This window comes from Crassostrea angulata, chromosome 6 (assembly GCF_025612915.1).
Source record: "Crassostrea angulata isolate pt1a10 chromosome 6, ASM2561291v2, whole genome shotgun sequence".
NCBI classification, from domain to species: Eukaryota; Metazoa; Mollusca; class Bivalvia; order Ostreida; family Ostreidae; genus Magallana; species Magallana angulata.
Genome location: NC_069116.1, coordinates 43,945,289 through 43,956,633, shown reverse-complemented (window position 1 = coordinate 43,956,633; position 11,345 = coordinate 43,945,289). Strand labels below are relative to the sequence as shown.

General features: G+C 37.4%; 1 protein-coding gene across 3 annotated transcripts in view; it reads right to left on the bottom strand.

The window, feature by feature from the left end:
• Positions 1-1,412: 1,412 nt before the first annotated feature.
• Positions 1,413-11,345, bottom strand: part of LOC128190701 (probable E3 ubiquitin-protein ligase HECTD4) — a 39,420-nt gene continuing 29,487 nt past the window's right edge. For all 3 annotated transcript variants that reach the window (XM_052862836.1, XM_052862838.1, XM_052862837.1), the window contains exons 52-67: positions 10,885-11,328; positions 10,298-10,500; positions 9,464-10,010; positions 8,508-9,338; positions 8,198-8,290; positions 7,913-8,012; positions 7,688-7,824; positions 7,333-7,523; positions 6,851-7,117; positions 6,224-6,379; positions 5,769-5,932; positions 5,244-5,396; positions 4,789-4,907; positions 4,138-4,333; positions 3,616-3,835; positions 1,413-3,337 (exon numbers count right to left, since the gene is read on the bottom strand). In XM_052862836.1, the coding sequence (XP_052718796.1) occupies positions 3,201-3,337; positions 3,616-3,835; positions 4,138-4,333; positions 4,789-4,907; positions 5,244-5,396; positions 5,769-5,932; positions 6,224-6,379; positions 6,851-7,117; positions 7,333-7,523; positions 7,688-7,824; positions 7,913-8,012; positions 8,198-8,290; positions 8,508-9,338; positions 9,464-10,010; positions 10,298-10,500; positions 10,885-11,328 (3,958 nt within the window). In that variant the 3' untranslated portion in view covers positions 1,413-3,200. The remainder of the gene's footprint in view (positions 3,338-3,615; positions 3,836-4,137; positions 4,334-4,788; positions 4,908-5,243; positions 5,397-5,768; positions 5,933-6,223; positions 6,380-6,850; positions 7,118-7,332; positions 7,524-7,687; positions 7,825-7,912; positions 8,013-8,197; positions 8,291-8,507; positions 9,339-9,463; positions 10,011-10,297; positions 10,501-10,884; positions 11,329-11,345) is intronic.

The window sequence follows — 11,345 nt, the reverse complement described above, 5'->3', positions numbered from 1 at the left end:
TAGAATTTGCTGTTATAGGTCTTTGTTTGATAAGAATATGTGATATCACTTTCCCAAAAGCAATCCATATTAATCTGGATGAAGTATGAATAAGATTTTTTATACATGTATTCCAAACAGAATTCAGGAGTCAGTCCGGTCGGTTCTGAATGGGTCTAAATTACTGGAATACTCCCTTTCTTAAGCGCATTGTATCTTAATGTATAAAATGAAAAAATGATATTGAATCCGTCCAATGAAAAAATATGATATTCAGAAATTTTTCAAACAATTTAATTATTTCAAGGATAAGCTTTGAGTATGACTATCCATGTATTGATTTTACATACCGGTATATCAAGTTACAAGAATTTTTACAAACTTTTTAATTTGTTGAAACAACGAATGGTATTTTTATTTATAGAGATCTGACATTTTTTACAACATGTATATTGAATGTGACATTTTGTGACAATATTTGTTTTCCCTGTTACACTTAATACTGTTTTGTGTATGGGCAATCATTCAGCAGAATAAACAATATAAGTCATGTAGACTTTGAGGGGTTGTTTTTGTGTGTAGCTTACTGAGGTTTTTTAAGATTCCACGTGTTATTCCGTTGACCTGTTGGTATCCATTTTTGTCTTTTCGTATTGTTGTCTTTCATGTGAAGTTGATCCTATCTTTGAGAAGCACATTATCCTCCATCAGTTTGGAACCATTTTAACAAGACCATGGACTTTCGGTATTGCGTAACTATTTTGCGTCAAAACAAGTTAAAAATGATGCTGCATGGTTTCAAGCGAAATAAGCACCGATTGTGTAGTCTTCGCTCAAAAGCCTGCAGACATGTCTTGTTGATTCAAAGAACCATGGCTGAGTGGCTAGCAATGAAATAGAAAGGCCTATGTCTCATTGCTGTTTGACACAACAACCTAAAGTCCAAGCTCGTATTGAAATGGTTCCATAATGCTTGATCATATAACTACATATCCTTAACAAGGGTTGAGTCTTGCATGACTTTTAAGGCCCTTGTTACTTGACACAGAAGTGTTTTGAAAACATGTACATTATGACAACAGTTTCTTATGGAGAAAATTGACCTTTGAACTCTCAATGACCTTGACCCATTGCCAACACCAACCTGACTAAATAAGCTCTCTTAATATTTTGAAATATTGCCATGGTTAAAAACGTTTGATGGCAAAGATGTAATAAAAGCAATGTTCTTCCAGTCTTTGATCTGAATGATTCAAAAAGTTTGGCTGAAGAATATTCCACAAATGAATTATAGACCAAGCAGCTGAATGTTGATCTCTATATACATGCATATTCTGTTTCAAATACTGCATAGTTGCATGCATTTAGAATTGAGGAAAGTAGAACAAATAATGATAAAACAATTTTGAAATTTCACAAGAAAACTCTAAAGACTTGTTACATTAATTGTAGTTTATTTTCAGTAAGATAAAAGAACAAAATAAATAAAATCATACACATTTTATGTGATGTAGTACTGACACATATAGATAAAATAATTACTTCAATGAGCAGGGAATTGCTCATTTTCAGGACACCTACATGTACCACTTGTGTTGAAAAGAAATTTAAGAAACACTTTTGCAAAACAATATGCACAAGCAAGCCATTCAAATGGAGTCCTTTTTGACGTGCATATTGTGGTTTCACCATAAATCTTTAAACACCAATTTATGTGAATTTCACTGTTGAGTCAATGCTTATCAAAATGAAAGCATACATCTTGACAATAAATGATATTGTTTTACTCAAGTTTCAGACTCCTCAAGTTTGTGAAACATTGAAATTTTACTCAATTCACAAAAATTGATGTCCACAATTCTTGATGAAACCACATTACTGTATATGTACTTGTATTTATTTGTAGACTTCAAAAGATTAATTATTGACACAATACACAGCTAAAACCAGCTTGATTTAAATATTCTATATTTCCAAAATTCAGACTAAACTCACTTAAAGTTTTTAAACAGCTGTATGTAAATGCTTTTACAAACTTAAAAAAAAAAATTGAGATCTACTAGAGCAATTCTGTGGCATAGATGAAACAAATATGTAGAATTAATAGCTGACAACAAACTACAAATGTCTAACAAACTTCTATATATACACACTAATATCACACCTGCACAATATGGCATATGTTGTTTATTTTTTGCATCTCCTAGCTGGTAGATATAAATTTAATATATACACCTACATATTAAAACAAAAACCTTTCAATAGTTAAATATCTTCCCACTATCTCTCAACTTCCATATACAAAGAAATATATTTTGTTACATAGAGATGTATATACAAACTTGCAACCATCTAGTGCTTCGATACACATTTTGCAAATCAATTAGCACTTTCGTCATCCCTCTCCGGTTATTCTTACACAATTATGCCTTTAAAGTGAAAAAAAAAGTTAAGGATGTTAAATGAAAAATCATTAGAAAAAAAAAGAAAAAGAAGAAAAAGAAATACTTTGTTTGTGCCCTCAATACATCTATACAGCCTGTGAAAGATAACACACATTTTAACACTACATCGTTCCATAGCACTAATATAACAGCACAATCATGTTAAAAGCACACACTGCATGTAACACCATAACACACAATATTTGGTTAAATGCTTTAACGATTAAAATACACCGGTGCAAGTGAAACTCTATCAACAATATTAACGGCTACATTTATAGCATAAACATCAAACAAACCACTACAAATGGGTGTATTCATTTCTTCATAACATCACACATACAGTGAACAATTGATAAATATAGTAGGAATACTAAGAATCCTTCATATGGAGAGGATAATGATGAGTCGATCTGATGTTTGTCTGAGTTGATAGGATCCAGCTAAGGTTTTGAGGGATAAAAGTGTGGAATATCACCCACGGTAATATAATTACAAGATACAATAGGATCCAGGGTTTGAGTGTTATAGATATGGAGCCACCAACATCCATGATATAAAAGGATCCAGGAATTTGAGTGGTGGAGTTGTCTAGCCACTGAAAGTTGATGTTTATGATAATGAGATCTAATAGGATCCAGGGTTTTGAGTGGTGGAGGTGTAGAACCACTGATAGTTAATGTCTATATTAGGATCCAAGGTTTTGAGTGGTGGGGTGTAGAACCACTGATAGTTAATGTCTGTATTAGGATCCAGGGTTTTGAGTGGTGGAGGTGTCTAGCCACTGAGTGGGTCCTCCCGGCAATTGATGGCATACATTAACTGCTGAGTCATGACCTCCTGACTGGAGTACTGAGGGAGTTTGATCATAAACATACAGGTCTCCACCCGGATGTAGCGCTCATCTGGCTGCCCTGTAATTATCAAACAGCTCGAATCAGAATCTCATATTCCATTATAATGAAAGTTTGGCAATTATGTAATATTCAAATACTGTATGCATATATTGGAGCATACAAGCTCACACTTCGCTTACTGGTATTCATAACCATTCAATTGAAAATACCAATAAGCAACTTTAGAATCCCTTTTGTCCCTTGTACATGAAGTTAAAACACAAAGGTTAAATCCAGGAACATGTTTGATTAAAAATTTCCCTTTATTCCTACTCATTTAATAGCAAAATACTCACCCACACCATCAGGAGGGGCAATTTTCATGGGGTAGGGTGGAACGTGCATGGAGTCGGCATTACCGTCCCTGCAGGGACAGGTCTGGGGGATCCTCTCCTGGTTACAAGCAAACTTGATGAACTTCCCCAAGTCCTCCTGACTCAACCCACTCAAGGTGTTCCAGAAGAATTGGATGTGTTGGTCCGTCTCCATCAGTCCGACCTGATACATGGTGTGGGCCTATCAAACAATTACATGGTCAATTCAGAATTGGAACGTATCTTCTACATGATAAATTAAGATACCGGTATACATATATGTAAAATTTAAACATTAGCATTTACAAATTTCTTTCCCAAAATGAACCTACTGAAGAGCAAAAACGCGGAACATTATGAATCGGCAAAAATGAAATTCACTTCTTAGAAATAATAGTGTTCAGTCAATGCTTCAGCTATAAAGGGTTCCAAAGTTCCTTTATTCTTATTTATTTCAACTTTAAACTCCATTATCTAGAGCACTTTATATACAGATACATGTACCTTGAGAAAATCAAGATCCACCACAGGTAATCCACTGGTTCGGATTTCTAGGTCTAATGGGGACATCAGCGCCATGAGCTGAAAGGGAATGATGGATGCTATCCCACAATGCACTGCCCTAACTCTGTCTTCACACAACAGTTCCTGGAATCTCAGCCCTCTAATGGCGTCCACATACTCCTGTCTGTTCTCCCAGCTGAAAATCAGATTGAGTCCATGCATTTTACAGTCATCTACACATACATATAATAATAGTTTATATATATCATCTGGCTATCAAGCAAACTTGATGTTCTATTATCTTTTAACATTTCGGACTATTTCTTATCAGTAAGAATTTGTATCCTGTAGATACATGAATACATCTTTATGAACTGATTAACACGTGATTTTTTTTAAATTTGTATGCGTTAATAAATCAAAACAATTTAAATTTTTATTGATTGTATCTTTGGATAAAAATTTACTTCATTAAGGATTTTGATATATACAGATCAAGTTTTAAGCATAATACTGTGCACAACCACTCTTATGTAAAACATACCGGTTTACAGTTATACCGGTAATACATCCATCTCCAAAACTATAAAAACATATGTGTATTCTTGGAACTGTAGGTGATATTCTTTGCACAGACTAAACCAAACTTACCAGACTTGCACTGTGCCCCCCTTGTTGATGAGTTCCACCTCTTCTCCTGCCAGGGAGGAGTATACGAAGCGGGAGAAGACCCCCGAACACAGGGCCTGCAACTCCGACTCCGTTTCCACCTACAACATACACAATTACCAAACATGTAAGTGTATACAGAATCTACAATGTGTCAACAACTTCTGTGCATGAAAAACATAAGTAACTCATAAAACCTATTAACATTTAAAAGTATACACTTTATTCACTGCCCAATAAAATAACTCTAAACAAAAAAAATCTTAAATTACAAAAAAACTTCAAATATTGTACATGTACATGTTCATGGAAGCAATTATTTGAGAAAATTTTGAGATAAACATTAACATATTATCATGTAATACCTTGAATGTTATAGTGATAACTATGGGTAAAAAGAAACATTTCTGATTTTCCTGATTTTCCTGATACCTTACCATTTCTATCTTTTTGATGTAATTGTAAGTCAGTAGATCAGCCTCCTTGAGGTCAGTGACCGGGTCAAGCTCCGCCCCCACCAACAGCTTCCACACACAGGCCAGCATGTCCAGTCCTAGCGGGATGTCCGCTCGCATCGTGATGCCTAGCAACTGGGATAAACAACAACTCAATTTTAAGATATAATTCAAATACAATGTACATGTCAGGTGCCACAAACATCTTATTCATAATAATAAGCCAATGTTACGAAATTTAGGATGACCATAAGTGTTATGTATTTAGAGTTCCTCAAAATTTCAGAGTTAACATAGGTACTACAGAGGCTTAATATTTGTTGAATTCAGAGTTTAATTCATTCATAATTCCTTTCCTCCTTTTTTTTGAAAATCATATTGTAATAAGAATTATATTGTATGTACACAACTGCACATGGATGTACAGTATTCCATTTGAATTTGACAACATATTTTCAATCAATGTACCTGACCAAAGTACTTTGAGAATCAATAAGGCTGTCTTACTTGTCCAAAGAACTGAAGAAGCCTTTCCTCGGAGAAAGACATGGGTCCAGGTCGGAAGATGTAGCGACCCTTCTTGTCCGAGTTGTTACAGGGAATCAGAAGTCGCAACAAGGGACCGCTGATTTCCTTCGCAGCTTGCCACAGAAATTGTCGGAAGGAGCCACCTACGAGAGAGGAAAAGAAGTGAATTGAACCTTTGTGTAAGTATTCATGATCTTTGCAAACTGTACCTTGAGAATTACAGTGATCCTCAATATATCAAAAATGACAAGATCATGTTGCATGTATCTTCAATAATCTGCACATTTTGTTTAACTCAGCTCAAAGTTGCATGAAATACATATACTAATCAACTTTTGAAATTGAAGATCACAGCCTATCAAAATAGGTAACAAAGCATGCTCTCATTTAATAACTGATTTCAGCTACATAAATACATTGGTTGTTTTACGTACTAGTTCCGTGGACTTCCTCTCCGGTGAGTCGGACATTAAAGGCGTAGGTTGGATCACCTCCACTGGCCAGTCTGACACAGAACTGACGCGATGGAATGGACAGCAGCTGTCTGTAGGCCTGACATAGCCACGTAGCCAGGCAGCTCTTCTCCACCTCTGCAACATCAAAACACACAAACACTTAATCAATGCCATAAAATTCACAGCGTTCATCATTTTTTAATAAATTGAAAAGATTGTTTAAAATAGATAAATGGTTCAATTCTGTGTTCTTAAATTACAACAATAAATTTTTTTAAAACTTTAACTAATATTTTAGTCTTTATGAATACATGTACATATGTATTACACATATAAACTTTGTTAATATGAGAAATTATTTATTATGTAGTATGTACATATATCACAGTAATAAACTTGCCACTTATTCTGAATCAGTATAGTATAACATTTTAGTAGAGAAATACGTTTCTCAAAACTATAACCATACATTAGCTGTATCAAGAGGTTTTTTAAATGAAAATTTACTAAGAATTTTACTGAGGACCCCAAAAACTTCTCTTTAGTTAGAATTCTGCTATATCCTCATAAATACCAAAAGATATTGTCTGTCTATGTATTTCTTACTGAGAATGGTCTCCAGAGGGTCCAGTGTAATTTCTGGAGCTGCCTGATCCGGTTTTCTTTGTTCGGTTGCATTGAGGACCCGGTTCATCAGGTTTATCTTGGTGTCGTAGAACACCAGCCCCCTGAGCATGGACAGTAGAGCTGCGGTGCTCCGGTTGTAGATTTGAGCCGGACGGAGATCCACCAGGGGCAAGTAGAAGGTCTCCAGAGTATTGTTGAGGGACTGAAGCAGAGCAAACCGTAACCGGATGCTTTCCAGTGGAACACCTACAAGGAGATAAATATCTTCTTGTTGAAAAAAAAACCAACTCATATCACTCCCCTAACTTACATTACAATATAAAAAGTTTATAAACATAAATTCATTCATCTATTTTTGTATTTCAAAAATACAAATGGAACTCTTTTTATTCAGTCATCGGAAAACAGTTAAACTTTTCTTTCATCATCCTTGTAAACATTTTAAGTTTCCTTTCACTCACCTTGTAAACAGTTGAGCTTTTCACTGGAGAGGACTGCCTCTGAGATTTGGATTTCGTGGGGGTGTAGCAGTGCTGTGGCGATGGCCAGTTTGCGGGACAAGGAGTTGATGTGTAGGACCAGGGCGGCATCCATCTCTGGGGTCCACTGACTGGCCATGTGTGAGGCCTGGCTCATGTCCAGACAGGCACACCTGTGTGGGAGAGACAATCAGAAATCAGACCATGCGTTACAGTCTGCATAGACTTGTAAATGTACTATACACAAAACTAAACATCACAAACAGGTATTTTGTCATGACCTCAAGCATGGCCATTCAATCATACTTCATATAATGAATTCATATTATAGTCCAACCTTTCAAAGTGGATGTCGAATCCACATGCCAGTATGGCCCTCCACACAGTGCGGATGTCTTGTTTAGCAGAATCCATCACATACTGGAGGAATCCGTCTAGGGTCAGATATTTCGCCTCCTCTGGCATCCAGGATTGCTATCAAGAACCAGAAAACCCACATTGTACAAAGTGAAACAAAACTCCATGTACATTATCAATGTTGACTGCTTCAAAATTCCTTTACCTTGGCTCCTTTGGTGGATACCGGGTCTGATGTGGCACCTTCTTTGGAACTCTTCTCTGAAAAATCTTTCCCTTTTGGCTTTTTGTCTCTCTGGTTTACCCTTTTAAATCATCATCAAAGAATAGAAGTTACAAGTGAATTCTTAAGTTGATTTGATTTCATTAAAATAGATGGTATCAAACTTCAGATATAATAACCTTCAAAATTAAATACTGTATGAAAATCGATTGAGAATAAAATTCATAATATGGACTGACTTTTAGAGTTAACAAAAATAATATATACTTCTCCACAACTCCAAGAACCACTTTCTCTTTGGAGCTTCTGGGAGATTTCTTGGATGGTTTCCCTTTTCCAGGTTTATCTGCACTAGGAGATCTGTAAATGTAACAAAATTTAGATATCCTTATCTTTTTATTACAAGAATGAATAAGTTTAAACTTTCTACTGGAGATATCAAATACATGTGTTTTTTTTCATCAAGTGAATACCACTCTAATCTCCCTACAATTTACAGAAGACTACAAGGAGTTCATAAATGCAAAATCTAAAGATGTATGGAAGGGAATTGATTAAAAATTTGTGTTGTCCTTACAACTCTTTATCAGGTGATTTCAACATCCCATAACGTCGCAGGATATGCATGGTTTGCTCGGCCAGGGATTTCTTTGGAGGCCTAATGTTATTGAAGAACACACACAACAAGTTCTCTTGCACATTTTGCAGAATCTGGTCCTTCCCTAGACAGATAAACCCAGACTCGTGTCGAACTTCACTGCCCCCTTGTTTGTGCTCCATTATGAAACAGCTGTGGAATATTTCTGTAAGAGCCAGGGTTGCAGGGTCCACCATTTCTTTCTGCTGTTCATCACTGAAGAACTTGTACTGGAGGTATTCCTCTATGGCCGTGTTTGCGTGAGGTTCCCCCACCAAGGTCGGAAGGACCGAGGTTACAGACAACATTTCCTCTGGCACATCGCCAGCCTCTTCTTGATCTTGGGTCAAACTGCTCACCAGAACTTTGTTTTTGAACAAGGTCTTTTTTACATTCTCCAGCTTGGCTTTGGATAGGACATTAATGACAGCATAACCTTTGATATGCTTGGTAGGAGTTTCCTCTGGCTTGTTTTCCACTTGTTCTGTAGATGCTCCAGCAGACTCTTGATCTGATGGCTCTGATGGCAACTGCTGGACTTCAGAAGGGACATCCAGCTCTGGTAGAAAGATCTCATCCCTTTCTAAACCTCCATTAGCATTGCATGAGGCTCTGATGGCTTGTTTCACTGTGTCTGGGGACAGGTTTGGAGGGATTCCTGTTATCACCAGCATGCGGCTTGCTACCGACGGAGTTGTCAACAGCTTTGCTGCATCAGATATTGCATCATTCAGAAAACGTCTTCCATGTTTTTCCTTGAATCCCAAGCACCTGGAATAAAAATCCCAAAAGATAGAACTTAGAATTTGGGTGTTTTTTATTTGTTGAACTTTGCCCAGAATCATAGGTCTGCAACGTCAACACAGAAAACTAGTAATTCTTAAAAAAAGGTTTACCTAAGAATTTTGGACACTGTCACAGCTCTGTGTAGCCACAGGATGTCCTCCATTTTCACATTGGTGCCACTGGGATCCCCTTTACCAGGTTCACTGGCTGCTGTCGCCATGGAAGCTCCCGATGATGAGGAGGAGGCAGCAGCAGCAGCTGTAGTAGAGGAGGAGGGAGGAGTAGGCACCACTTCTGTCGAGGACACAGAGCTGACAGACACTGAGGAGTCGCTCTCACTGGTCCTCTGAGTTGTGGTCCTCTTCGGCACAGCTCCTCCTCTTTCTTTATCTCTCTTCGCTTTCAGCTTCTTCCTCTTTGCTGAAGAAGTGGGACTGCTGAGTGTCTGAAGAGAGGAGGATGAGGCGGTCTCCAGCGTGGTGTTTGAAGATGATGGAGCTGTGAGGCTGGGAGGAGGCTTGAAGTAGTCCTCATACCTCAGCTCTGCTACGGCTAGGTTGACCTCCATTAGAGCATGGAAATAAGTTGAAAATCGACCTTTGTTTGACACTCCTATTCCAATGCCTGATCCACTGACTAAGGTTCCTGAGGGCCAATCTATAGAGGTAATATAAATTCATACAATTAATTACATTTTTATTACATTTTATTATATTCTTTAAACATAATTACAATAACATTTTTCGGTTTTTTAATAACATAAACTCTTCAGCTATATAAAGATGTATAGAACAAATATACATTCTCAAACTCTTAACCACAAATTAAAGCCAAATCTAATCTAAATAAATTGAATATTTCTTTGCATCAAAAAGAAGGTAAGGGACACCTCCACATTGTGACATATTTCTCAATGTGTCTTATACCACTGTTAAGTGTGTTACCTTTGGTTTCCTCCTCGTACAGTCGGCGGAGTTCGGCCTGTAGCTGTACCAGCAGGCCTGTGGAGGGGTTGAGGTGGGGGTTCAGAGTGGGCAGCTTGCTGCTGTTACAGCCCTCACTGTAGTGTAGGATTCTCAGGGACTGAGCCAACAGGTGGAATAGGTACTCTTTGATGATGGCAGGGGTATTGGTCATCCATAAATGTCTATAAAAAATGTCATATGGTAATCAAATTTTAGGGTGAAACTACTTATTTGTGTGGTCATGTTACAAGTACCGGTAGCTAGAATTTGACATAAAAATTACTGTACACATATAATTATATTTGGTGTGTATAATAAATATTTGGCAGAAAATAGTTTTCCAACAAGTTTGCATGGATTTGAATTAGTGTATTCCTAAATGTTCCTATTTTTAGGCATATATGCATGGCATTTTGTGATGGCCTTGAATTTACAGGAAGTGAAAGTCCCATTCTGCCAAAAAAATGCTAAATAGAATACAAAGCGAAATGTAATTTTTTCACAGTATTTTTTGTAGAGTAGCTTTATCATTGTTTATGAGGAATAATTATAAAGTTAATGATTACCTGCAGAGTAGCTCAATCATGTGGCGGAACACGGGTGGAGAGATCACTATGTTATCCACGCTCCACAGACTATCATGGATATCCTTGCTCTGGAATGCTAGCTGACTGTCCGACATCTTACAGCTCTCCCTCGACCCACAGCTTCGGGTTCCACAGCCATACTTCTCAGTGATAAGAGTCTCTATGTAGGCCACTGCCAGCAGAAACTGTGGGGGTAGGGCGTGGATGGTTAGGATGATACCTGGGGGAGGGGACACGCCCAGTCGGATGTGGACCCTGTCGGTGGGGATGATGGCGGGGGTGTACTGTTCATTCTGGTTACTGGTGGAGGTAGTGTCCCGGGGGTAACAGACCACCTCCAATTTGACAGCACTTCCTGTTTTCTTTATTCTATGTCCCGTGTAGGAAAACACTCTGGCCCATGGAGACTTGTACAAAGATGTACTGTTAATAAAACAAGA